The sequence below is a fragment of the Microcaecilia unicolor genome, unplaced genomic scaffold, assembly GCF_901765095.1.
Source record: "Microcaecilia unicolor unplaced genomic scaffold, aMicUni1.1, whole genome shotgun sequence".
In the NCBI taxonomy this organism is placed as follows: Eukaryota; Metazoa; Chordata; class Amphibia; order Gymnophiona; family Siphonopidae; genus Microcaecilia; species Microcaecilia unicolor.
The window spans coordinates 170,957-198,851 of NW_021963110.1; the positions used below are offsets into that span (position 1 = coordinate 170,957).

Genomic DNA, 27,895 nt, shown 5'->3' on the forward strand with positions numbered 1-27,895 from the left:
TGACTATCTCCCCCTCTCATTCCCACTGTCCACCATCTCTCTCTCCCTCCCCTCTACCATCATGTCCAACACTTCTCTCTCCTTCTCTCTTGTGTTCTGGTCCAACATCTCTCTCCCCTTCTCATGCAGCATTTCTCCCTTCCTCCCCTCTACCATCATGTCTAACATTTCTCCCTTCCCTCCAACCCTATGCCCACCATTTCTCCCTCCTCTCCACCCCTATGTTCAACATTTCTCCCCCTCTCACCACCTATCCCCTCTCTATGCAGCATGTCTCCTTCCCCTCCACCTCATATGCAGCCAAGACTTCTCCCTTCCTCACCCCTCCACCCCTTTGCTGCATCTCTCCCTTCTTCCACATGCAGCATCTCCCTCACCCACCATGCCTCATCTTTCCATCTTCCCTCTCCCCCCGTGCAGCATCTTTCCTTCCATCTTCCCTCCGCCCTATACAGCTGCTGTCTCCCGTCTTCCCTCCCCCTTGCAACATCTTTTCCCCATCTTCCCTCACCCTCCTTGCAGGCCTGCCCAGCAACAGTGTTCCTGTAGCTCGCAGCGAATCCAGTCGCAGGCTTGGCTTGCAGCGATTCCCACACGCTGCCTGCCAGCTGCTGCTCAACAATCTCCTTGCAGCTACTAAGTGTTAACCCGGAAGCCTCTCCTCTGCCACAACTTCTGGTTTATGCCCAGTCAAGATGCAGCAGAGGAGAGGCTTCCGGGTTAGTGCTTAGTAGCTGCAAGGAGATTGTTGAGCGGCAGGCAGCGTGTGGGAATCGCTGTGAGCCCAGTCTGCGACCGGAATTGCTGTGCAGAAACACTGCTGCTGGGCGGGCCTGACCCCAAATTGGGTGGGTCCAGGCCCACCTGGGCCACCTGTGGCTATGCCCCTGATCCATAGTAGGACAGCAGGCTGTTGGGAGGCAAGGACTGGGATGGGTGTTGTAGGTATGGTCACAGGTAATACTTATCTGTGCCCAAGGTTCCCAAACAGAATTATCTGCAAGCAAAATACTCTGTACTCGGTCTAGGGGAGGGAGGGGGAACCTTGGATTGGTGCCAAGCCAATTACTTCCAAGAGAGAGGAACGCAACTGAGAAAGGAGGTTGGAATATATTAGCTTTTATTATAGATATATATGAAAAGGTATACAAAATAGAAACTCTGGCAAAGCTTTAGCTGAATACAAAAATACTGGCTGATAAAATTACAAACTATATTGTCACACTACACACTCTGTCCTTACAGGTTGCTAGGTAAATTACACAACTGATTGGTAATTCTACAACTATGTTACGAGGTAGTACGGTTATTAGCAGCTTATCTCCTGACCACGGTTATGACTATAAACCAGTCTTTTGCTCAAGTAATCACCACTCACTAAACCCAGACTAATAGGAAATAAATCACTGTATCTCTCACCAGGCTGACCTTCGTGGCAGTCTCTCGGGAGTTGGCACAGGATGCTTCCCAGACTCAAGCTGAGTTTCCAGCGAGTCTTTAGTCAGAGCAAGGACAGGTACTCTACAGCAGACAGGGAGGGCACAGGTCACTGCGTGCAGGTAGCTAAACCAAACGGTACTTTTCTCCAGATACACAGTTCATAAGATGGTGGACCTTATCAGGTCTCTCTGGTCTTCCTTCCAGCATCCACCTTCTTCCAAGGATTCTGACTAACTTCTCCTTGTTCCCGCTTTTCCCAGTACCTCCCGGTCAGGTGACTGCAGGAACCCAATCCAGATCTTCTTCTGCTCACTGCATGGCAAGAAGGGTCCGTTGTTCTTGACCTTCAAGTTGTTACACTGTGGTATGCATTTTCTGTTTCTCACCCGGCTTGTTGGAGCCATGTCTCACTCCCTTTCAGCTTCTCAGGGAGATAAAGGGGGTTGGTTTGCCACAGCATGTCCTTGGTGTTACATGACTGCTAGTGATTTTCCAGAAAGCTGAATTAGCTAAATCACTGATGTGCAGGTCATAGGTTGCAGACTCCATCTTGATGTCATAGGATTATGCAGGCCAAGACCAGCAAGGTGAGACACACAGGGAAATACCCCTACAGTGTGTGCAGTTTTTGTTACCTGGGGAATATGTCTAAGGTGTGGCATCAATGAGACGACATCGCAGGGAACGGGCACATAAGATGTGGCAGTGCCCACTTCTTTGTCAGTTGTTGTTTAGTGTAGGGATTAGGACTGTAATAGCTGAATACAAGGGTTGTGGGCATAGGCGTAGACTGGGGGGGGCGAGGGGGGGCAATGCCCCCCCAAACGACGAGGACGTGGACTGGCGCTAGAATGAAAAAAAAAAAAAAACAAGCAGGCACGCGCTCGTCTCCGCCCGCTTCGCTGCTTCCCTGCCCTCTCTGTCTGCGTCCCGCCCGAAAGGAAATGACATCAGAGGAAGGCGGGACGCAGACAGAGAAGGCAGGGAAGCAGCGAAGCGGACGGAGACGAGCGTGTCTATCTACCCCCTCTCTTCCTACCCTCCGGCGCAGGCAGCACCAATCTTCTCTAAGTCTTTCTTGTTCCTGGCAGCGGTAGCGACGTACACGCTGCCTTCAGCTCTGCCCCGAAGCCTTCTCTTCAAGTTCCTGTTCCCGCATAGGTGGGAACAGGAACTTGAAGAGAAGGCTTCCGGGGCAGACCGAAGGCAGCGTGTATACGTCGCTACCGCTGCCAGGAGCACAGAAAGGTTGAAGAAGACTGCTGCCTGCACCGGAGGGAGGGAGGAAGAGAGGAAGAGAGGGGGTAAACGGAAGTCACGATCCTGGACCTCGCGGGGGGGGGGGGGGGGGGGGGGAGCAGAGGGAAGATGAATGGGACTGGGAGGGTGGAGAGCAGAGGGAAGGAGTAAGAGATGGATGGGACTGGGAGGGTGGGAAGCAGTGGGAAGGAGCAGGAGATGGATGGGACTGGGAGGGGTGGGAAGCAGAGGGAAGGAGCAAGAGATGGATGGGACTGGGAGGGGTGGGTGGGGAGCAGAGGGAAGGACCAGGAATTGGATGGGACTGGGAGGGTGGGAAGCAGAGTGAAGGAGCAGGAGATGGATGGGACTGGGAGGGTGGGAAGCAGTGGGAAGGAGCAGGAGAAGGATGGGACTGGGAGGGGTGGGAAGCAGAGGGAAGGAGCAAGAGATGGATGGGACTGGGAGGGGTGGGTGGGGAGCAGAGAGAAGGACCAGGAATTGGATTGGACTGGGAAAGGAGGTGAGCAGAGGGAAGGAGATGGATGGGACTGGGAGGGGTGGGTGGGGAGCAGAGGGAAGGAGATGGATGGGACTGGGAGGGGTGGGGAGCAGAGGGAAGGAGCAAGAGATGGATGGGACTGGGAGGGGTGGGTGGGGAGCAGAGGGAAGGACCAGGAATTGGATTGGACTGGGAAAGGAGGTGAGCAGAGGGAAGGAGCAGGAGATGGATGGGACTGGGAGGGGTGGGAAGCAGAGGGAAGGAGCAAGAGATGGATGGGACTGGGAGGGGTGGGTGGGGAGCAGAGGGAAGGACCAGGAATTGGATTGGACTGGGAAAGGAGGTGAGCAGAGGGAAGGAACAGAAGATGGATGGGACTGCGAGGGGTGGGGAGCAGAGGGATGGACCAGGAGATGGATGGGATTTGGAGAGGTCAGGCACAGCAGAGGGAAGGAGCAAGAGATGGATGGGACGGAGGGATGGTGAGCAGAGGGAAGGAACAGAAGATGGATGGGACTGGGAGGGGTGGGGAGCAGAGGGAAGGAGCAAGAGATGGATGGGACTGGGAGGGGTGGGTGGGGAGCAGAGGGAAGGACCAGGAATTGGATTGGACTGGGAAAGGAGGTGAGCAGAGGGAAGGAACAGAAGGTGGATGGGACTGCGAGGGGTGGGGAGCAGAGGGATGGACCAGGAGATGGATGGGATTTGGAGAGGTCAGGCACAGCAGAGGGAAGGAGCAAGAGATGGATGGGACGGAGGGATGGTGAGCAGAGGGAAGGAACACAAGATGGATGGGACTGGGAGGGGTGGGGAGCAGAGGGAAGGAGCAAGAGATGGATGGGACTGGGAGGGGTGGGTGGGGAGCAGAGGGAAGGACCAGGAATTGGATTGGACTGGGAAAGGAGGTGAGCAGAGGGAAGGAGCAGGAGATGGATGGGACTGGGAGGGGTGGGGAGCAGCGGGAAGGAGCAAGAGATGGTTGGGACTAGGAGGGGTGGGGAGCAGAGGGAAGGAGCAAGAGATGGATGGGACTGCGAGGGGTGGGGAGCAGAGGGATGGACCAGGAGATGGATGGGATTGGGAGAGGTCAGGCACAGCAGAGGGAAGGAGCAGAAGATGGATGGGACGGAGGGATGGTGAGCAGAGGGAAGGAACAGAAGATGGATGGGACTGGGAGGGGTGGGGAGCAGAGGGAAGGAGCAAGAGATGGATGGGACTGGGAGGGTGGGGAGCAGAGGGAAGCCTACTGGAAAGAAGACACTGCATAAAACAGAAGACACTGGGATCAAAGCGAATAGAAAAACTACATGATCAGACAACAAAGGTAAATAAAAGTTTATTTTATTCATAATTTATTAATTGAAATGTGTCAGCTTTTTGAAATGTGCATCTGTGATATTTTGCCTGTAAATTTCATTTCCTTCCTCCATATTAGCATATTCATTTGCATATGTATATATGCAAATGATATGCTAATATGCTCCGCCCATTTTTTTTTTTGCCCCTCCAAATGAAACAGTCAAACTACGCCTATGGTTGTGGGTTTGATTCCCACTGTTGGGGTTTGTGGTATCTCTTTCATTTCCCCTGCTGTAGAGACTGTGATGTGCTTGGTAGGCGTGTGTACCATATAGAGCCCTTTTGTTTTAGAATCTGGTAGACATTGAGCAAGTGGTTCCCCCTCTACCCCGTTCCTTTCTATGTCATCTCATTAGTTGGGTGTTGGGTGCAACACACATGGGGGTTGTAGGCACACTTTAATGAGAGTAGCTGCATCCTCAGTTCTTAGCTGTATCCTCAGCCCTTCATTTGGGATAGAGATGTTATAGGGGTGTTCTGTTTGTGATACTTATATGGGGTCTGGAGGTACTCTGGCATGCGGCTGATCAGTGCTGGGTTGTCCTTCCGGATGCGCTGATATTGGTGCCTTAGGGATTCCAGCTCCCTGTGGATGCCGCATTGCTTGCAAAGGACATGTTGGTAGACTGGGCTTCAGGTGATGGGCCTTCTTGCTTTCACATACATTATTAATTTTTAAGCCAAGTTGTACAATGCTCCTCACACAGGTTGTGACAGATAGCAACAGCCAGATTGGGGGGAGGGGGGTTAAGCGTTACACAAGCACAGATGATATGTGAGCTGAGGTGGACATGGGGACAGTGAGTGACATGGTGGCTCTTCTGTGCAGCATGTGCAGTATTGCAGGGATGTGGGGATAGGTAGTGAGATAAAGCTGGTGTTTCTTTGGGCATCGGCATGTACTTTAGGGAGTAGCTGCCAATGTTCCCATCACTATGTAGGTGGGGGCCAGGGAAGGGGTGCAGGTCTATGTGGTTTCAGCAATAGATGTTTTTTATTTTTTTTTATTGATGTGCATATTTACAACCATGATTACTCTTGAATGAGAAACTACAGTAAGAAATTGGATTGATGAGGGAGTTGTTACATGTACTACAACAGGAAAGGGACCTCAAATGTCTATACCCTGCTCATGTCTGGTGCTTCTACATGAATGGTGTTATGATCGGGGGGGGGGGGGGGGGGGGGGGAGAGGGCAGGAGAATGCTAGACTCTTACCTTCCCAGTGTGTTTCTGGTGTCTCTCCAATCTCTTATACAGACATTTCTAGGGGCCAGGTGGTGATGCCTTTTGAACAGATGCCTCCTATGCCTTTTACTTATGTAATTTTGTAAGTCTATGTACTTTGAAAATGAGCTTCCACACTTTTAAATATTAAGCTGTTTTGCAGGTAAAATTATACACTGATGCTTCATTGAATTTGCTTTGGTTACAGCTGCTTTTTTGCTACCCCCTTAGAATCTGCTGCCATAGGCAACCACCTAGTCTTGCCTGTTATGTAGACTGGCCCTGAATATAGACTGTGGCTCCTTTTGACTCTGAACCAGTCACATAACCCTACATTGCCTCAGGTACAAAATGAGTACCTGTATGTGATATCTAAACCACTTTTAATGTAAGCACAGAAAGGCTGTATATCGAATCAAATCCACTTTCCCTTTCCCCTCTGCAAAGCTAAACATTCTGTTCCAAATCTCTCCCTCCGTTGCTGTCTCCCTCTCTCTCCTCCGAGTCCCACGCCCTCCTTTCCTCCCCTCCGAGTTCCAGGCTGTCCTCCCTCCCCTCTCCCACTCCCCTGTAACTCACTACTTTGTCCATAAGTGTCCTGGTGTTCTGCAGGGCCCTGTGGTCGTCCTCTGCCTACTTGTGGTGCTCCAGGGCGGTAGCAAGGTTGTCATCGTAGTGTGTATGTTTGAGAGAGTGTGTGTGACAGTGACTGTGTAAGAGAGAGAGACAGAGTGAATGTGTGTGTGTGTTTTTGTGTGTGTGACATAGAGTGAGGCTGTCTTGTGTGAGAGTGTGTGGCAGGGGTCCCCCCTCTGTCTTCCGCCCTCCTTCCACCTCCTCCCGTCTTCCCTCGCCTTCTTTTTTCCGTCCCCCTCTCCTTTTTCCTCCCCTCCTCCCCCAGCTTCAGGGTCGTGGGCCCCCCTCCCTCAGGCTTTCTGGCTCGTGGGCCGGCGTTGCTTAAAGTTTCACGTGAGTTTTAAAAATAGAAAAAGAGAAGAGGAACCAGCAGTGTTTTGTTTGCTAGCACTCACAGAAATAAAGGCTTCGTTCTACCCAGGAGAGTTCGGGAATCTGTCCTCGTTTTTGGCGCAGGAGGGGTGAAGCTCTGATACTTCTTATAGAGCATGGCGATTCCCTCTGAGGTAGTTAAACGCTGCTCTCTGTGTGGGAGCCAGAGAGCAGTGTCAGGAACGTACACAGCCTGCCCTAGTGGTTCTCTATCGGAGGAGCGGGGTTCGGAAGAGCGAGACCGCTTGCTTCAGGACTCGGGGTCGGCAGCACCAGTAAGTGGCTCCTCCGGTCTTGCCTTTTCCCATTTGGCGCCAGATGATTTTGGCGCCATTTCACGTGCGCTGCTAGTGCCGTCATCTGTAGTCTCTTCTCCTGCTATTCATTCCCGCCAGCCGGCGGAGGCATTGTTTGTGGGAGCAGGAGATAAAGCCGCAGAAAATTTCCCAATGGGGCTGAGGCATTGCGCCTTGCGTCTGTGACGTCACTGTAGGGTTCGTAGGTTGAAGTCATCTCTCTCTGGCCATGTCTCCGCCCTCGACACATGGACAGAGAGAGATGGCTTCACCACCACGAACCCTTCAGGGAGTGACATCAGATGTCTTCAGAACGTTGAGGGTGCGTTTTATTATAGAATATATATATATATATATATATATATATATATACACACACACACACATATATATATATAGGACATTGCTATAGCCAGATTTAGTCTCTGTGCCTTTAAATGGGATAGGACTACAGATTCTATGTAATTTTGTAGTTCTCTCTGATGGGCTCCCTATAGTTTATGGGAGTCTTCCTATTGGTTGCTTGCTTTCCAGCATTCTGGACTTGTAGTGCCCGCTCTTATTCTCTTCCTCCTCTCTCCCCTAAGAGCATGATTGGCAGCAGCCCTCTGACCTAGCAAGTTATGCATGTCTCCAAAAATCACTGTAATTCCATCGTCTTTTTACCCTGTACTACCTCTACAATTTGTAAGGATTGTAAGTTACCTCTACAATTTATCCTTACAATCTATACAACCTCTACATCTATCACCCACCACCCACTATTTTACTGTACAGCATTATCTCAGTGTGCCCTGTAATTCCTCTCCCAGTTCCACTGCTTGGGAGTGGTAGCAGAGGCTACATTACCTGTCAAGCAACAAGCGGTAAATTACTTTCTCCTTTTTTTTGTTGCTACAGTAAAGAAGATTTGCTTTAGAATTAAGACTGTTTGGGTGATGATGCTTACAATATTGGGTTTAAATTGCATGCTAATCATTCTGGGAGTGAAGTAGCAGAACAGTGATAAAGGCTTGCCTGAGACTTTGCAATGAGAATCTGTTCTAGGGAAGAAACTACATTTTTTCAGATGCTATTTCATTCAGCATTAAGGAGGGGGGTGGGGAGAACTGAATGTTTTACTGCTGGAACATTTGAGTTAATTGTAATGAAAAGCCTGCAATATGTACTTGTCAAGAAAACTCTGGGATAAATCTTTACCTAAAGTGTTATTATTTATAATCACATTGCAATTTCAATTTTAAAAGGGTGGGTGGTACTGCTTTCTGATAGGGTTGCTTCTTAATACATATGGTATATGGGCATTTTAGCATGTGTGGACCTCATAGCTAATTTTCACAGGGGTAATTACGCAGCAGACATTGCTTACTGGGTCTGTGTGTACAAAGCACACATGCACATTTATTCCTGCTGATTCTGCAGGCGGCCAATTGAATTATTTGATCTTGTTTTACTGTTTACATTTTATGGATGTTTTATTTGTGATCTGCAGAAGGATTGATTTAGCTGAGCAGAATATGCATTCAATAAATGGAAATGAAATGTGAATAAAATAACATGCGTGACTTTGAAAATCAAACTTATGTGCACTCTTTTTCTCCCTGCCCATTATAACAATCACTGGTTTTGAACTTAAATTGTGAGACCTGAGGGGAAAAAGAAATACCAACTGCACCTGAACTTAATTCACCTTAAACTACTACTGAAGAGGTGTGAGCTAAACTCTAATCCCACCCTAAACAGTCTCTCTCTCTCATCCCCCAAACTGCCTCTCCTTAATTTGGCTAAAAGTATGCATGCTTTGAAAGCGTGTATATACTTTTAAGCCCTTGTAAAGGGGGACAGTTTTCAACCAGGGCACTCTACCCAGGTAAACATCCTCCCACTGGAGGCTTAAGTACTTGCCCTTTATATAATACCTTGTGAATTACAGAAGCGCAATGCTCTAGCTCCCTCTACTGTCTACTGATGATGTTTCAAATACAGTATTTAGCATTAAACCTTGTTATTCACTTCTGTAGAATGAACATAACATAAGAACATAAGAATTGCCATACTGGGACAGACCAAAAGTCCATCAAGCACAGTATCCTGTTTTTGACAGTGGACAATCCATGTTTCAAGTACCTGGCAAGATCCCAAAACAGTACAATACATTTTATGCTGCTTATCCTAGAACTAAGCAATGGATTTTCCCAAGTGGGACTTTTCTTTTAGGAAGATATCCAAGCCTTTTTAAAACCTTGCTAGGCTAACTGCTTTTACCATGTTCTCTGGCAACGAATTCCAGAGTTTAATTACACATTGAGTGAAGAAATATTTTCTCCAATTTAAAAGTTACTACTTTATAGCTTCATTCCTAGTATTTTTGGAAAGAGTAAACAAGCGATTCATGTCTACCTGTTCTACGCCATTCATTATTTTATAGACCTCTATCATATCTCCCCTCAGCCGCCTTTTCTCCAAGCTGAAGAGTCCTAGCCACTTCAGCCTTTCCTCATAGGGAAATCATCCTGTCCTCTTTTATTTGAACAGCTTCTACTTTGGAGCTGCTCCTGTGGAATTATATTTTATAATGAGCCTCATTTTAATGTGTCCTTTTTGATTAAGGATCAGACCAGAATGATCCGCCAAGGGCGGAGAACTCGAACTTCCCACGAAAAACACAAGTTATGGGAAAAAGTGGGATGTTTGACCACGGAAACCAAAGACTGGAGAAATAAATTCTTCTAAAAGCAAACGCTTATTGGGTAAAAAGACTCGACACAAATGCTGTGTTTCGGCCGCTAGGACTGCATCAGGAGTCTACAAAAAAGATCATTCATATATATATATATATATGTAAAACAACAGTGTAAATATATAATAGCAAAGAAGATGATTAAACAGAAATTATAAAAATATATAGAATAAAAAGGATCTGAAAGATTGTGTAAAAAACTCTGTAGAAGAAAGTATATTGTAAAAAAGTAAAATATATACGTTAAAAAGAACAGAGAAATGTATAAAATAATATCATATATGTATGTATGTATGTACATAGATATCTTTCATAACAATGTAGAGGGAGACAGGAGAAAAGAAAGTCACAATACATAGTGCAGCAGTGGACATGCGCACGTGCAGAGTGCACAAATATGCATGTAAATTAGACAATGCTATAATTTACATGTGTTCTGGCACACAACTAGGTGTGGGCAGTTAACTAGCTACAGGGTTAGGAAAAGTGTTTGTGTTTTATATATAAACATGTTTTCGGCCACTTGCACGTTTCTTTATAGACTAGGCTTCAAATAGGTGTCATAACCAGTGTCTTTGATAAACACCAATTTTTAGACTGCAAGAACATCCCTATTTGAATCCTGTTTGCTTTTGAGAATATTTATGGTTATGATTTATATGCACCCTATAGACTATTATGATGTACTTAGCAAAGGGTGGTTAAGCAAATTCTTTAAACATGACGCACACCAATCCAAGATGAGTGGAAACCTGGTACAAAGAGTGGAATGAAACACACCAAGGTACCAAAATGGTGGTAAAGGGCATCCTACAGAGCCCAACAATTAAACAATCACCTAGGGCAGCACCAAAACAATAGGTCCTGAAAACCAGCAGGAAGTGTGGGCTGCTTTCAAATAGCCTATTTACCCAGATTATTCAACAAGGAGTGGTATGGGGTGGTCATGATTGACAGGAAGAAGGGTAAAGGGCCTAAAATATAATTGGTGCTTCAAGGCAGAAAGTTTGCCTAGGGTGCATAATGTATATGCGCTAGTCCTGGCATCTTAACAATTGCATGAGCAACGTAAGGCACTGGTAGACCAGCACCAACACTGGAAAGAACATGCCAAAAGCACCAGAACTGAGCAAAGCAGCACAAACAGTGATATGAACACTCCAAGGCACTGGAAAGGTGATAAAGAGAGACAACAGAAATGTGTATCATTGATTTTTGGTAAAATTGATACCCCAGCACCTGCAAAAACTAATATTGCCAATTAACCCCCAAAATGTGTGTAGTCATGGATTTGTCTCACCCAAGAATGTCCTAAGAATGTGGAGTGTTCCACTTGACCTTTACTGGGGACTCCTCATCTTCATTTTCTTCCTTCTTTCTTGGTGGTTGCAGCGCCATCTCTCTTCTGATATTGTTCCTATCTGCTCCCTTCTACTTCTGATTTCTGTGGTACTTGTCTAAATTCACTACAGATCGATCTAGTCAGATCTCAGGTTCTGCCTGAATAATGTGTTCATGGAGGGGGTTTTCATGAATATGTTTAGACAGTATTAGGGGTTTCTAGGGTGGAGAGGAGCTCAAGAAGGTCATGTGATTCTGCACATTAGTCCTTCTGCCCCTAGCCAAGGTCGCAGAAAGGATCAGGCCAAAGACTAACCATTGTAGACATCTGCACCCACTTTCAGATAGTTGAAGATATTTTTGCACAGTTGTATCAATAGAAATCAAACAAAATAAAACATGGAAAAGAAAATAAGATGATACCTTTTTTATTGGACATAACTTAATACATTTCTTGATTAGCTTTCGAAGGTTGCCGTTCTTCGTCAGATCGTAAATAAGCAAATGTGCTAGCTGACAGTGTATATAAGTGAAAACATTCAAGCATTACTATGACAGTCTGACAGGGTGGGAGGATCGGGGTGGGTCGGAGGTATGCATGGGAACATCAAAGCATATCATTGATATTCTAACAGGATGGGTGTGGATAATTGAGGGGTGGGGTGATCAACAGAGAAATACAGCTTTATGGTTTATAATGGGCTAGGAACCCCAGATCCTTGTTAAGTCCTTTCTGTTGGGTGTTAAAATATTCAATCATTCTGACTTCAAAGGTCTTACGCTCTTGTATGGTTTTAAAGTTACCTTTCAGGATTCTCACTGTGAAGTCACTGGTACAGTGTCCTGGTCCTGTGTAATGTTGACCAACAGGCGTGGGAACCCTACTGGCACCAGTATTGTTCATGTGATGTCTATGTAAATTGAAAGGTAACTTTAAAACCATACAAGAACGTAAGACCTTTGAAGTCAGAATGATTGAATATTTTAACACCCAACAGAAAGGACTTAACAAGGATCTGGGGTTCCTAGCCCATTATAAACCATAAAGCTGTATTTCTCTGTTGATCACCCCACCCCTCAATTATCCACACCCATCCTGTTAGAATATCAGTGATATGCTTTGATGTTCCCATGCATACCTCCGACCCACCCCCATCCTCCCACCCTGTCAGACTGTCATAGTAATGCTTGAATGTTTTCACTTATATACACTGTCAGCTAGCACATTTGCTTATTTCCGATCTGACGAAGAAGGGCAACCTTTGAAAGTTAATCATTAAATGTATTAAGTTATGTCCAATAAAAAAGGTATCATCTTATTTTCTTTTCCATGTTTTATTTTGTTTGATTTCTATTGATAACCTTAAGAGTGGACTAACACGGCTACCACACTCCTCTGCACAGTTGTAGAAAGTTAGAAACCACAAGTATGCCTGCTGCTGCGAGTGAAACTTAATTTTTCAATCAGTTATTCAACTGCATCAGCACTACTTGTCTAGCGTTGAAGGGTGGGGGGAGGAGTCATATCCACCAGTGATATTGCAGTTGCTGAACTCTGTCTTTCATCTTCCCTAGTTAAAAGACAAAAAAACAGCATTGACAATACCAATGTCTCTCTGCTGTTATGTTGCCTTCCCTTTGGGGCTATTGTCTCTGAATTAAAACAGGTAAACAGACCTGGGGTAACTCCACAATTTGAAACTTGCCATCCCCTATATCTGCTCTGTCAGTCCAGATATTACCATATATAGAGGCATATTTTCAAAGCACTTTGGGAGGCTAAGTTCCATAGGTTTCTATGGAACTTTGGGAGGCTAAATGCTTTGAAAATAAGCCTCTTACTGTACTATAACAGTTTAAACAATTGTTAGTAGAATCTAGAAAGCAAAGCCCTGATTACTATATTAAAGTTTTAATTTCATTTTTGTTAATGTGAAAGCATTATAGTATAGCTTGTTTTGGTCTTTACAGTTGGATTTTCATTGTCATATGTGTTGTATCAAAATCAAATTTCCAAATGTATGCTAAATCAAATTGTTATTGAAAACAGTCTAACTGTAGGGAGTGTTTCTCTTTTCTTACAGGTGATATTCAGATTGGTATGGTAGATAAAAAGGGTCAGCTGGAAGTAGAAGTCATAAGAGCCAGAGGTCTTATACAAAAACCAGGTTCCAAATCAACTCCTGGTAAGCACACCTAATAACTAGTCAAAACAGCACATCATGGCAGTACAGCAACCTTGTTAACTTAATCTGTATTTTGCAAGGCCTTTGGCAATCAAGATTTCCTCCTAAGAGGCCAAAGTATTTCTATGTTGACACAAGCAGGGCAGTCTGTATTTGTTTTATGAAACTGATTGGCTTTTTCTACCTTTAAAGTACATTTTTTTAATGTTTTATGATTTATTTACTCAAGGTGGTGTATAGCAAGAATAAATCAAACATAAGCAAAAGACAATTACAGCAGTAAAAATATTCAAATAACAATACAACGTATGGCATAGTATACTACTTACGTCAACACAATACATTATAAAGCAATTTAATAGACAGAGTATGGTATAAGCAAATATGGAACATATCAATATGTAAGAGGATAAGAGGAGTTAGAAAATAAGGGGACTAATTTAAAGAAAGTTGCACATGAAGTCAGAGGTAGGTGTGGATAAAAATGTCCTCCTATAGTATGTGCATCGGTATCACTCCTTGTGTGTGTGAGATTAGCAAGTTAATTAGTTCTTCCATTAATAGCCTGGTTGAAGGGTCAAGCTTTTCCCTGCTTCCTGATGTTCAGGAGATGCGATTAGAGTTGAAAGACTGGCTCTTTTTTTTTCTATTTTCAGCTTATTATTAATTTAAGCTCTTTTATTTCATCTTTATATTTTTGAGAAGTTGGATATTTAGCTTGATTCCACTTGTTGGGATTTTGAAGAGTTGTCCTTTTCTGTGTTGATTTTAGTGCATTAAGGATTTGTTTATGCACAAAGGGCCAGATTCAGTAAATGGCACCGAAAAGTAGTTGCCGGGAAAAATTTGCACTCACCGCTATTATATAAAGGGCACTCCAGGCTGAGTGCCCGTTATAGAATAGTTGATAGCACATATTCCAACGCCAAGCTTTGGGTGAGAGTATTTATACCAACTGAAACCTAGTGTAAATCCTGGTGCACAACTTGTGGACGCAGCACCAAAATTCTATAACACTGCGTGTAAGTCTTTGGAATGCCCCTGACCCGGCCTTGCCCCACCCATAGCCATGCCCCCTTTTGGGTTGCATGTAAGAGGATTCGGACGCATATCTTTATAGAATCGTACACAGCAGATCTCTGTGCAAATCCATATCAGAACCAATTAACCTCAATAATTATCAACAGCCAATTATTGATTCTTAATAGCTCATTAAAGGGTCCTTTTATTAAGGTGTGCTGAGAAATGACCTGCAGTAGTGCAGACGCATGCTTTGGCCATGTGTAGAATCATTTTTCAGCGCACCTGTAAAAAATACATTTTTGGGGAGGCTGAAATGGACGTGCGGCAAAATGAAAGTTAGCGCACATCCATTTTGGGTCTGAGCCCTTACCATCCATAGACTTAGCGGTAAGGTCTCACGCGTTAACTAGGTGGTAATGGTCAACATGCATTCCAAATGCCGATTACCACCCATGCACCAGAAAATAAAAATATTTTCTGATGCGCGTATCAGATGCGCGTCAAAAATGAAATTACCGCCCAAGACACACAGTAGCCGAGTGGTAACTCATAATTGGCACCCATCGGTCATGCGTAGGCGCTTACGCAGCTTAGTAAAAGGGCCCCTAACTAATTTGCATGCAGACCTCAGGATCACGTGCAATTTTCAATGCTTTTATTTGTGCACCATTTATGGAATCCAGGGGTAATTGTTTTTCAAATGCCCTCTTTGATCTTATTCAAGTTGAATTCTTTCAGGTTAATAGACAGCATTTGTTTGTTTTTTTTAAATGCAGCTGCAGCAGTCATCATATATCCAGATATTCAGCACGACTATCCAAATAAAGCCCAGTGTTGAATTTATGGATAAGGCCAGCCAGCACCAGAATATATCCAGATAGGGGCTTTATTCAGGCTACTCTTCAGTTTACTTAGGACAACCTTCTATCCGTTCTAAGTTATTTGGATAAATTATCTGAATCTGCAAAGCATCAACTCACACCATATAAAATTAGTAAAGATATCTCATAAGTTCAAAGAGGAAAAAGCCTTAGTAAACTCAAACCTTTTAAAACAGGTCTACAAACAGCTTCTTTGCAATCATAGGAATAAAAAATGCTTTTGGCTTTTTATATTATAAGTCTTTTATTTAAATGTTATAAACTATCCTCAAAGAGTTTCTAATGAAAAATCTATTGCTGGTATATATCAAAAACTTAAGTAATTAACTTCAGCTCTGTTTTGCCCATCTCATCAAATGCCCTTCTCAGCAGCACTGTCCTCAGCCGACGATGGCCAGAGTTTTGTTGCACTACATCAGGGACATGAGGAACACTTCGGAAGAAACAGAAATAGTTTCAACCAGCACTTCTTAAAACCAATCAGTTCAAACTCTTGAAAATGAATATATTTCTACATTCTTTCAGACTTGCGTAGTAGACACTCCTGTTGTCATCGGGCTGTTAACCTAAGATGGCATAACCCTATTTCCAAAAGACACCATCTTTCGATCGACCAATGGGAGAGTGAAAGTCAGGTCAAATTCATATCACCACCAATCAGACTACAAGAAATGATGCCACTCAGTTTTCCCATTCAAACCCATAGGATCTAGCATGTCTAATTTAAATATCCAGCATTGTTCAGCACACAGGAGGCATTTCTGTCTATCACCACCCCGTAGAAATATACACAATCATTAAGTAATGCTGGCAGTGTATCCGAGGTATACATTTGGAATTATCTGCATGCTGTTTTGCATTCTAGATGCTAATGAGGCTCTAGGATAGTGTTTCTTCAACCTTTTTTTCAGTTGGGATACACATGATATATATCATATACCACATATATGACCTTTAGTCTGACATAGTACAGCATACGAAGTTAAATGCAAACATGATCTGTATCCACAAAAAATCCAACCTCCCCCCTTCCAACAAAAGATACAAAACTAGGAAATTTCTCCATGAAATCACCATACAAAAAAAAAAACCACACAAAAAAACTTGATGAATTAGTAACTTAACATATATATAGCAAACATGTCATACAACAGTAGCACTAATCCTATGATTCAAACAGTAAGAACCCTACCTATGAATAGGCAGCACTGCAAATATTACACTGGATCCTAAAACACCAATACACGTACTACAGGTAAACTAGTACAAGTGGGACAGCTACAGATCTCTACACAGAAACTACATTCTAACAGAGTACTTCACCTCAGTCATATCCAAAACACAGACAGACCCTCATCAAATACAGAACAGGTAATTACAAATAGTAATATGAAAGCAAAAATTGAAATGGGAACCACAAGAAGTCAAACGTTGCATGTACTGCAACACTGAAGCAATGAAAAGAGAAATGCATATTTTCTCTTATACTGAGTACAATACAAAGCCATTTGCAATGCACATTTCCCAGACTAACATACTCCAGTTAATAAATTCAACATAAAACACTTTTTCTCGCCTTTGTTGTCTTGACATTTTATTTTTCTATCATGCTGGTTGCAGTTTCTCTTTTCTGCTTTCTTGTCTGTCTTCTGCTCTCTTTCCATTGGCTGTTATCCATTTATGTTTTCTCCTCTCTCCTCCTGTCTTGTTCCATTCTCTCACTTCACCTGTTTCTGACATATTCTTCTTTCCATTTTAGCTCTTTCCTCCCTTTTTTTCTTTTCTGCCTCTGCCCACTCAAACTTCACCCTCTTTCTCACCTTCCAGTTCTCCATCACCTTTTTACTTTTCCACCTATCAACTTTCCATCTCTTTCTCTCACCCTAGCTCTCCCATGTCCCATCTCACTCCTTCCCCAGCATCATGCTCCTTTGTATCTTTCATCTATTCTCCTTCACATTTCTGCTCTCTGTACTCACTATCCTTTCCTCAGTCATTACCTTGACAATCTGCCATGGTTCCACTATTTCCATTATCTCCCCTCCCTCCACCCTTATAGCCCATCATCTCATCGCTCTCTTCTTATCACTCCCTACTCTTGTAGCCTGACATCTCCTTATCACTTCTCCACCCCTGTCTCATCTCTCCTCTCTTCTGCCCCCTACCCATGCTACCTGAGTAGCACCTGGGGAGTTTCAGGAAGTTATCTGTTCATAAGTCTTGAACAGGATCTCAGGCCAGTATCTTCTGGATGTATCTGAACTCCAGGCCAATCGGAGTCCAGAACAGCAACTTTCAAAAGTAGCTAGCCACAGGACTGCAGAAACTTCCTGTCTTATGCTAATCTAAAGAAGAATACAGCCTGTCTGTAACAGCTTAAAACTGAAAACAAGTGCCATCTGCCGGCCAATTAGGAGTAAAATAATACAGTTCACAGGCTTAGAAACCCACCGTTTCGTCACACCCTCCCTCACCTCTGCTTCCAGATCTATCATCTCTCTCTCTCTCTCTTACTCTCCCTTCCCTCCCTCCATGTGCCCTTGCGTATAACATCCAGTATTCTCTATTTCTCTTCCTTACCTCTCTCCCATTGTCCAGCATCTCATCCTCTCTCCTCCCCACAGCCTCTGACCCAAGATCCAACATCTCTTCTTCTCTTTCTTTCTCCCCCCTACCATCTCCATGTCCAACATCTTTTCCCTTCTCCTTCCCTTCCTTCAGGTCCAATATCTCTCCCTCCATTCATCATCCCCTCCCCTCCCCAGGCACTGTTCTCTCTAAGCTGAGTGGGAGTCTTCCACTATAGTCCTGCCAGTGAGGGGTACTGTTTCACTATCATATTTTCAATAATAAGGCACAGGCAAGTTCTGCAGGACTCCAGGGAACCTGCCTGTCCCAAGCATTTGAAAACACAATATTGACGCGTCACCTATCACTGGCAGCAATGCAGTTGGAGGATTCACACACAGCTTAGAGGGATTAGTGCCCCAAGATCCAATATCTCTCCCTTCCCCCTAGATCTCTTCTTTTCTCCCTCTACCCTTCCCCCGCCACTCCCAGGTCCCAACATCTCTCTACTTCTCTTCCCTCCCCCCTCCACCCTTCAGCCATTGTTCAACATCTGTCTCTCTCTCTCTCTCTCTCTCCCTCCCCTACACTCCCGGGTTCAGGTTAGTGAGTTGCACAGGGACAGATATCTTACCCGTCCCCGTTGGAATCTTACCCATCCCCACCCGTCCCCGCAAGGATTTAAATTGTCCCCACCCATCCCCACAAGACTTTAATGGTACATTAAAAAACATTCCAGTTGGCTCTCTCAGTCTCTCTCTAGGTTCGAAACCGCAGCGCTGCAGGCATGGAAGGAACAGAAGTTGGATCTTGGAACACTCTGGTGCACACATATTTGTCTCTGATCCACTGGCACTGTGCACTGAGAGGTCGCCACAAGCAGGCACCAGTAGGTCAGGTGACATCTGATGCTTGTGCCTGTCAGAAGCGGAACCAGGTTGAAGGCACGGGGGGAGCAAAGAGCAGACTTCTGCTGGCACAGGCGCCTGTTTTAAATGGAACAGATTGTGCAAAAAATAGGCACCAGTGCTGGTGGAAATCCATTTGGGGGAGCGGCCGCTCCCCTGGCGCCTCCCCCCCTAGCTACGCCTCTGGTGCCTGTATCAGAGCTGAGGTCTGCATATCAGCCCAGGAGCAGAGAGGATTAATAGTAACATAGTAAGTGACAGCTGATAAAAACCTGAATGGTCCAGTCTGCCCAATAGTCATTATCAATTCATGATTAAATCAACAATGAACGTGATATTATATATTTGATTATGGTCCTTCTTTAGCGTTTCTGGGACATAAACCATAGAAGTCCGCCTGGCCCTATCCTTATGTTCCAACTGCTGGAGTTGTCGTTGAAACCCACTCCAGCCTATTTGTCTTCTCATTTGCGGGAAACAGACCGTAAAAGTCTGTCCAGCACTGTCCTCATGTTCCAGCCACTAAAGTCTAAGCCCTTTCCAGCCCATCCTAAACCAGATTGCCATATATGAGACACAGATCATACAAGTCTGCCCGGTATCGGCCCTAGTTCTTCACAGCCAGAATTACCATCTAAGCGTCACTCGACACATCCACACACACATGCAGCCATTAAGTTTAGGTTTTTTTTATAACTTCCATTGTCTAATTAGAGATCCTCTGTGTTCATCCCATGCCTTTTTGAATTTCATCACCATTGTGTCTCTACTACTTCCTTACCTATGTTGGTGCCAGCACTGAATATTTCAGCACCCACATACCTGCCAGCTCCTCCCCAGTACTGCCTCCTGTACCGCCCATGACCTGCCCACTTTTTTGTTGTGAAGTTAGAGCTGATATGCAGTGGCACTGCCTGCTTAAGTGCTGCTGAATATTGGCAGTTGGGTGGCCATGAGCGATTTAAGTGGGCAGGGGTCTTTCCTGCCTTCTTAAATTGCTTTGAATATTGGACGGATTAGAGACTTTCTCAAGGTGCTGGGTGATGCAGGAATGTTTCATGGTAGCAGCCATTTAATCTGACACAGGAAAATTCAGCAGCCATGGCTGTGCTGAGTTTAGTTTAGTTTGATAGGGCTTAATATACCGCCTTTCCTACATATCAAAGTGGTTTACAATAATCATATAAAACCAATAAAAACACAGAAAGGAACTACAACTTAGAAGGCAAAGAGAAATTATAGAAAGGTAGAAAATCAGTTTGAGAGAGCAAGTAAGGATGAAATTATCTCTCCCCCACATAGCCCTTTCAGGACAAACCCTTAGATTATAGGTAACCCAGCACTTCTGTGGTTGCTGTCCATCTCCAGGTTGTCAACATAATTTGCAGAACCATTTCCCCTTTTCCTGTGCATCCTAGCACTCACCACAGTCCCTGATTGATATTGGCCATGTACTTACTGGTCATGTAAATCATTTGTTGTTTCTACCACCATTGAAAATAGTCCCCTCCCATCTACAACTATGGACATACCAAGCTAACAGCAGTTTCAAAAAATGCATCATGTTTATTTGCCAAATATGTGTTAAGAGATGCAGAATAAATAGCTTTAATTCAGTGAACAAATATTACAGTGAGAACATGAAAATGTCTATCTCTACTACAGGCCTCCATCCACACCAATGGCAATCACATAATCTGAATCTCATGAATTAATACTGGACTGTCAGCTGTTGTGAGAAAGTCTATAGAACACCCATTGTCCCGTCCAAGGGGGAAGTGACAAGGGAGGATTGGAGCCAGGAGGGCATGTTCCAGGAAGTATAAAGGCCTGGGGCACAGCTATGTTAAAGGAGCCTACAGGCTTAAAGAGGTAGCCTGGAGATGGCTCCAACTGGAGGGCAAGACTGGCCCAGATATAGCTAGAATCATCCTCCTGAAACAATTTCTTGAAAGGCTACCCGTCTATGAAGCAATGGATGAGGTGGCACCCTAAAGTGATGCCAGAGAGTGCTCTGGAAGTGGCTGAAGCATTTTACCAAATGGAACCAGTACCTGAACCCTACAGAGGTGAGCTGAAAGTCCCACGAAAAAAATGAGAGAAAGTAGGATCTGAGAACTCGAGAGACCCAAAACACCCTCTAGCCCGACGTCCACAAGAAAGGGGTTAGAGCGAAAGAGGCCCTCATTCTCCCAAACCCGGCACACTTTGCTGACCTGGTCATGAAACCCACACTCTCTCACCTGCTTCAGATGTGGAGAGAGAGGCCATATAGCCAGAGTTAGACAAAGAAGCTATAGATGTAAATATGGTCACTCCACATTCTTGCAACTTTGTGGAGGTTTCTCAACCCAAGAACAGGAGCTGTGTGCTGCAAGCTGAAGTCGATAGGAACCCTTACCAGGTGCTGGTAGACTCTGGCAGCCTCAAGCCCCTTGTTTGGACGGAAATACTAGACTGCAAATGGACTATGAACAAACCATGACACTGTCATGTGTGCATGGGGAACAAAGTCAGTATCCCATGGCTCAAATATCATTTAAAACACCAATTGGCCAAGCTCCCCCACCCACTTGTTCTGGGCCAGGATTTCCCAACATTTGGAGCCATCTGGGCCCAGCTGACTGCTGGCCCAAAGAAGGAGGGAGGAGTATTTTCCTGAGGACCACGACTTGTATATAGAGAACCCGAAAATGTGTAAATCCCACCATCAATGACAGTTAGAGAAACTGAGACCCGAGACCCCCTAAATAGCCTACCTGATTGGAGTGGAGATGGAACAATGAGAAATTTTAGGAGGGCTCAGGCAGAGCACAAATCCCTTAGAGAAGCCTGGTCCAAGATTATAATGGTAGATGGGAACCCTGTGGGCAACCAGGATCCCTCTAAAGTAGCTCCACTATACTTCATACCAAAGAAGGATTTAATGTATAGGGGTGACCAAGGGAACCCTGGAAAGAGAGGAGATAGAGCAGTTGTTAGTCCCATACCCTCATCGCAGGAAGATTATGCAATTAGCACATAGTCACCTGTTGGAGGTCACTTGGGGAAGGAGAAAATCTGGAAACTGATCCTGCCCTGGTTTATCTGGCCGGGTGTGTATAAGCAAGTAGCACTGGTCTGTCATCCTGCCCAACCTGCCAGCTGAGTAGTCCTGCAAGAGTTCCACTTGCCCCTCTCTTGCCCATGTCCATTGTCAATACCACATTTGACAGGATGGCTATGGATTTCATGGAGCCACTGGAAAGAATCACCTATGGCAACAAGTACATCCTGGTTATTCTGGATTTTGCCAGCCACTACTCAGAGGCCATTGCACTGCATAATATGAAGATTACTACTTTGGCTAATGCTGTGTGGGAAGTCTTCTCCCTCATAGGGATCCCTACTGAGATACTGACTGACCAGGGCAAATGCATGCCCTGCTAAAAGTAAAGACCTTGCAGACATCGGTATTTCATCCACAGACAGAGGATCTGGTGGAATGCTTTAACAAGAGTCTCAAGCAAATGCTGAGAAAGTTTGTGGCTGAAAATGGGAAGAACTGGGACACGCTGGTTCCATATATACTGTTTGCAGTCCGGGAGGTGCCCCAGAATTTGACAGGCTTTTCCCTATTTGAATTGTTATTTGGACAGAGTCCTAGAGGATTCCTGGATGTCATCATGGAAGCCTGGGAGGAGGAATCCAACCCGGGGAAAAAATTGGCAGAGTATATGCTCATTATAAAGAAAGCCAGCAAGGCTGCCAAACTCTGCTTGGAGAAGGCTCAAATGGACAAGCCCAAGCCTATAATTAGAAGGCCGTCCAATGGACCTTCCAGACAGGGGGCAGAGTCTTAGTCCTTCTGCCCTTTTCAGAAAGTAAACTGCTATGTAAATGCCAAGGGCCTTATGAGATATAAGGTGGCCCTGACAGACAGAAGAGGCAAAACAAACATTTTCCACATTAATCTATTAAAGAAGTGGATCCTGATGACTGAAACCCTAGTCCAGGAGGGCAATTTGAGTCCAGAGGTTCCAATATAGCCTGAGCCCTTTCAAGTCCCAATTGCCGAACAGCTTTCAGCCTTGCAGAAAGCTGACCTGGAACACTTGGTCCCCCAGAACCAGGACGCCTTCTCCAACATCTCAGGTTGGACCCAGCTTGTGACCCATGATGTCATCACCAAGCCAGGCATGGCGGTCCGGCAGCGTCCATTCTGGATCCCAGAAGCCCATCAGCAGGCAGTGGTGAAAGAGATAGTCGAGATGCTAGACCTGGGGATTATCGAAGAATCCACCAGTAATTCGTTGTCACCCATCATACTGGTGCCTAAACCAGCCTCTGGTTCTGCACCGAATATCGGAAAGTAAATGGCAATCTGGAGGTCTACCCGATGCCAGGGGTCAATGATCTCATTAAAAGTCTGTGAGGAGCCTAGTTCATATTGACACTGGATCTGACCAAGCGGTACTTGCAGATGCCCCTGACTCTGGCTGACAAGAAATAGACTGCCTTTTTGACTCCTCAAGATCTATTCCAGTTCACTGTACTGCCTTTTGGTCTTCATGCAACATTTCAGTGCCTTGTCAACCACCTGCTAAAGCCACATGGTGGTTATGCGGCCGTCTACGTGGATGACATTGTCATTTTCAGCAAAGATTGGAGGACCCACCTGATGCAAGTAAAAGTGTTACTGGATAGTTTAAGGACAGCTGGATTGACACTGAATTCAAATAAATGCTCCCTGGGAGGACAGGAGGTCTAGTACCTGGGATACTCTTTCGGAAAAGGCCAAGTGAGACTCCAGATCCGGAAAGTAGATGTGATCAGCATGTGCCAGTACCCCAACGAAAAAGCAAATGCGAGCTGTCCTGGGGCTCGTTGTGTACTACTGATGATTCATTCCAGGGTTTTCTGAGAAGGCAGACCACTGACCCACTTCCTGCAGAAGAAAGTCCCTGAGAAGGTGATTGAACATCATAACTGGACACTGCTTTCCAGGCCCTAAAGAAGGCCATCTGCTCAGAGCTGGTACTGGTCAGCCCGGTCTTCAGTTAGCCCTTTGTGGTACAGACGGATGCCAGATTAAAGGTTTAACCGGTGGTGAGAAAGGTAACTAATTTCTATAATATAACAGTGACTTACTTCCACAATCTAGTGTAAAAAGTGCTGAACGCCTTTGAGAAGTCGCAATGAGGTTCGGTATGAACGCCAAGTGAAAAGAGGGAGTGCGGTAGATGCGCTGACACGGGGTGTGTACGCAACATATGCACCTTGTAAAGCTATATGACTGTATGTTACTGTGTGTCATTAAAGCTGTGAAAAACTCTGATTCAGGTTTTCCAACTTGCCCACCTTCAAATTAAGTTTATTAAATTCAGCATCATGCAATAATACTTTACTTTTACAGTTTTAACTGGTGAGCTTAAATCATGAAAAAAATGGAAAAAGCGGTTTTCCAAAGTCCAAGATAGCAACCATATGATCTCTAGAGATATGTCTTAATGTCTATTCAAGAGTGTACTTGGGAAAATTAGGGAAGCATTACTAAAAAAAAAACCAGTACCTCCAACCTTCACCACATCTTGAGGTCTAGCTGGAGTCTGCACTGGACTCCTTCCACCCGGGGTCTGCTCCACTTCCATTGCACTGTCTCATTGTTTTGTGATACTTTTGGCCTAGGCTTCCTCCTCCAGTGAGCTCTGAAAACCAGTGACAGCGGAACTCATCGCACATGATTGCAGGAGTGGAGTTTGCAAATCCAGGCACAGTGAAACTTATGCCCCCTCAGACCATTCCAGCCCTCCTTCAGCAGGGCCCAGCCCCAGCATTCTCTGCTCCAGTCTCCTTCATGGCTCTCCTCCTATTTGCCATATTTTGATTTGTGGCAAGGCTGACTGAAGGGTAATTGATACTTTAGGCAAACTTTCAGCCATATGCCCTCACCAGGCAGGTCCCCTTCATGTTCACCATTATCCCTTCCTTACACCCTAAGGGGGCAATTCTCTAACTGGGTGCCTCCATATAGGCACTCTGAAGACATGTGGTGAAAGCCTGTTCTATAACAACATCTGGGTACCCAGATTCTGTTATAAAATACTAGCTTAACCCAGTATAGACACACCTTACACTTTCGGGTGCCTAAATGTGAGAGAGATACATATAACTTATATATGTGCACACACCCTTGCATTTACATGCTATGCCATTTATGCGAACCATTACAGAATAGTGCTTAGGCTCCCTACTAGCACTTTTGTGGGTAAGTGTACTTTTATGCATTTGTGCTAATATTCTGTAAATTAATGCAAGCAAGGGGTATGTAAATGTGGTCACCCAGTTATAGAATTGCCATTCAAGTGTCCAGCCTCTCCCCTTCCCTACCCCTCCTAATTGTACAGTTTTTCCCTTATCTACCCCTTAAGAAATCTAGCATCTTCCCTATTCCCTTCCACCTGGTGTGACATAATTTGGTGAGTGGCACCATCACAACAGTCAGAAACTTTAAACACAACTCAGCACAGCAGGTGCAGGACCCTGAGCATCTACATATGCCCAAAACCTCCATTGCCCTGCCCCCTCTGAATCTGCTGTTTTGGAGAGATGGAAAGCAAAATGCCTTGAATTTCATGGGTGATCGAGATCCCACACCAGGTGTGCTGATTCTTATTTAGAGAAGCTGACTGTCCTATCAGACCAACTACCAAATCATGCTGCCTTGTACCAAATCTGAGTCCACCCAGTGGCACGACTGTTGTTAGACATTATGGGACCCAGGGCAGAAATGTGGAAGAAGACACCCAAAGCCCACCAACAGGCTATGCCTCTCTCCGAATCAGGCAGATGTGGAGCCCCCTGTTTGCACTTCTCTAATGCCAGTTCTCCCAGTGGTCAGTCCAATCCTGATTACTCTTATTTATAGACCCAAGAATGCTCTAATTTTTAGATATCAAAGGCAGAAGTAACACACCGTTTCACTTGGTGGAGTAAGTTTTGAATTTCCCTAAGGCAATTCAGAGATACTGTGCTCATAATATAGGTCCATCTGAGAAGTTTGCTGACATGGACTGAGTGGATTTGTAGAGGTTAATGTATTTGAATTTAAAATGGTTTAGAAATGACTAAATGATTAAATGAGGTTTTCTAAAAATGATACATGTGCATATGTTAGATATGAGCATCTGAAATCCTTGAGATTGATGGTCCTCATTGGTTCCTAAGTAATTTAATAGTGTGATTAGATTTTTTTTTATTACCAAAGGTTATTTTGTGTGAGTTATCATTTTGGTGTGTAGTTTGACAAATTTTATGGCAACAAATCTCACTGTGATGCAAGGCCAATCAGAGATGTACATGCTATAGTTCTGTGTGTTTTACAGATATTAACTCTCTAGTATCTTGGTCTTCATTCCCAGTCTTTGAGGGCCACCCGCAGGTCAGATTTCCTGGATATCCCTCATGATTATGCATGAGACATTTGCATACAGTGGAGATAGCAGGCATGTAAATCTCTCATGGATTTTCATTATACATATCTTGAAAACCTGACCTGTGGGCAGCCCTTGAGGACTGAGATTGAAGATCGAAGCTCTAACAACTATGTGCTTCAGGCATCCATTAACATGTCTTGATTAACTACTGTCTTTTGCTCTGCATTTGTTGAGAAATTAATTTGTTGTTTATTTTTAAAGAGAGAAAACAAACAATGTAATATTCTATTAGGCTTCTGCGGCTGGTGTCATGATCATTGCTGCTGTCCAGGTGGTCAAGGTAAGTGGAACCGATGTTTCAGCCATCATGCTGTGGCTTTCTTCAGGATATGGAAACGTCGGTTCCACTTGCCTGGATGTGGCATGACCCGGACAGCTGCAAAGATCAAAACATGTAATTCTAAAATCTTTTATGAAAGGAATTACTGAGTTGCACCTGATGCTTTTTCTAGCTCCATATGTCAAAGTGTATCTGCTAGAAAACGGGGCCTGCATTGCAAAGAAGAAAACTAGAATTGCACGGAAGACACTTGATCCATTATACCAGCAGTCACTGGTTTTTGACGAAAGTCCACTGGGTAAAGTCCTTCAGGTCAGTAGTGACATAGTCCTAGATACTACATTAATTACTTGTATAACCATCCTTCCAGTTTCTCATAGGTATATCTGGAAGATGCTGACCCATACTGCACTCCATGGAGTTTCCTAAGGTTTCTCTGGTAGGAGGGAGTTCTGCTTCTGGGCCAATAGAGCTGTTGATGTGCATCTATAATCTTGAAATATAGATAAAGCTATGCCAGACTGTGTTGTTCCAAATTAATACACTTGGATTTATTATTTACTGAGTAGTAATCGACAAGAACACATTTTCTTCTGGTGATATCTGTACAGTAAACGTACAGTGTCTGAAACAGTTTATAACACACAGAAGACTCCCTTGACTTTATGTACCCTTCCAGTTTACTCCAGAGATTTTTCCTTGGATATTATAGATTCCACATTCTATCTGAATCTCCTTGACTCCAAACTGTTGACTCTCCTTCTCTCTTGCAAGGCTGCAGAATAGATCTCTCTCCTTTCTTCCTAGACTCCAGTAACCAACAAAAGAAACTGATGCACACTTCTTCTTAGCCAAAGATTTTCCTTATTTTTTTAAATTCTTTGAGCAACTGGATCCTTTGTGTCCCTTCCACTTCTAGAAACCACTTAGAAAAAATGAACCCTAACAGCAATGCAGTGTGTGTCTTGTACTCCTTTACTCTAGGAATCCCTTCCAGATTCTTCTAGAACCCATCACAAACTGTTTTCAGATGCTTATTCCTTCACAAAACCCAGAGGCTTGTACTTGGAAACCTGAATTCATCTTGAAGGACCACAGAATACTCAGAGCTTCTGCTTAAATAATTTCTCTGACGTTTGCATCCATTTGGAAATGAAGTCAAAGTATCTTTACTGAAAGCACCAGCATTACAGACCCGACACGGTCCGTGTTTCGGTGGACCTAGCCATCTGCATCCCCTTGGCATCAAAGCTACTGGAACATGCTATTTACCTCTACTGTCTTGACTTTCTTTCATTTTAAGCTATTCTTGTTCCATTACAATTTGTCTTTGACTCTCTACATTCTACAGAAATAGCCCTTGCTAAAGTCTCCAGTGACATGTTCCTGACCAGATCCAAGGTTATTTATCAATTCTCATCC

General features: G+C 44.5%; 1 protein-coding gene across 1 annotated transcript in view; it reads left to right on the plus strand.

Annotated features, from left to right (window-relative positions):
* LOC115458943 (regulating synaptic membrane exocytosis protein 1-like) overlaps positions 1 to 26,785 on the plus strand; it is a gene marked incomplete at its 3' end in the record, with an annotated part of 175,465 nt that extends 148,680 nt beyond the window's left edge. Inside the window, exons 7-8 of the mRNA XM_030188802.1 lie at positions 13,237 to 13,338; positions 26,646 to 26,785. Coding sequence (XP_030044662.1) covers positions 13,237 to 13,338; positions 26,646 to 26,785 — 242 coding nt within the window. The remainder of the gene's footprint in view (positions 1 to 13,236; positions 13,339 to 26,645) is intronic.
* Positions 26,786 to 27,895: the final 1,110 nt, after the last annotated feature.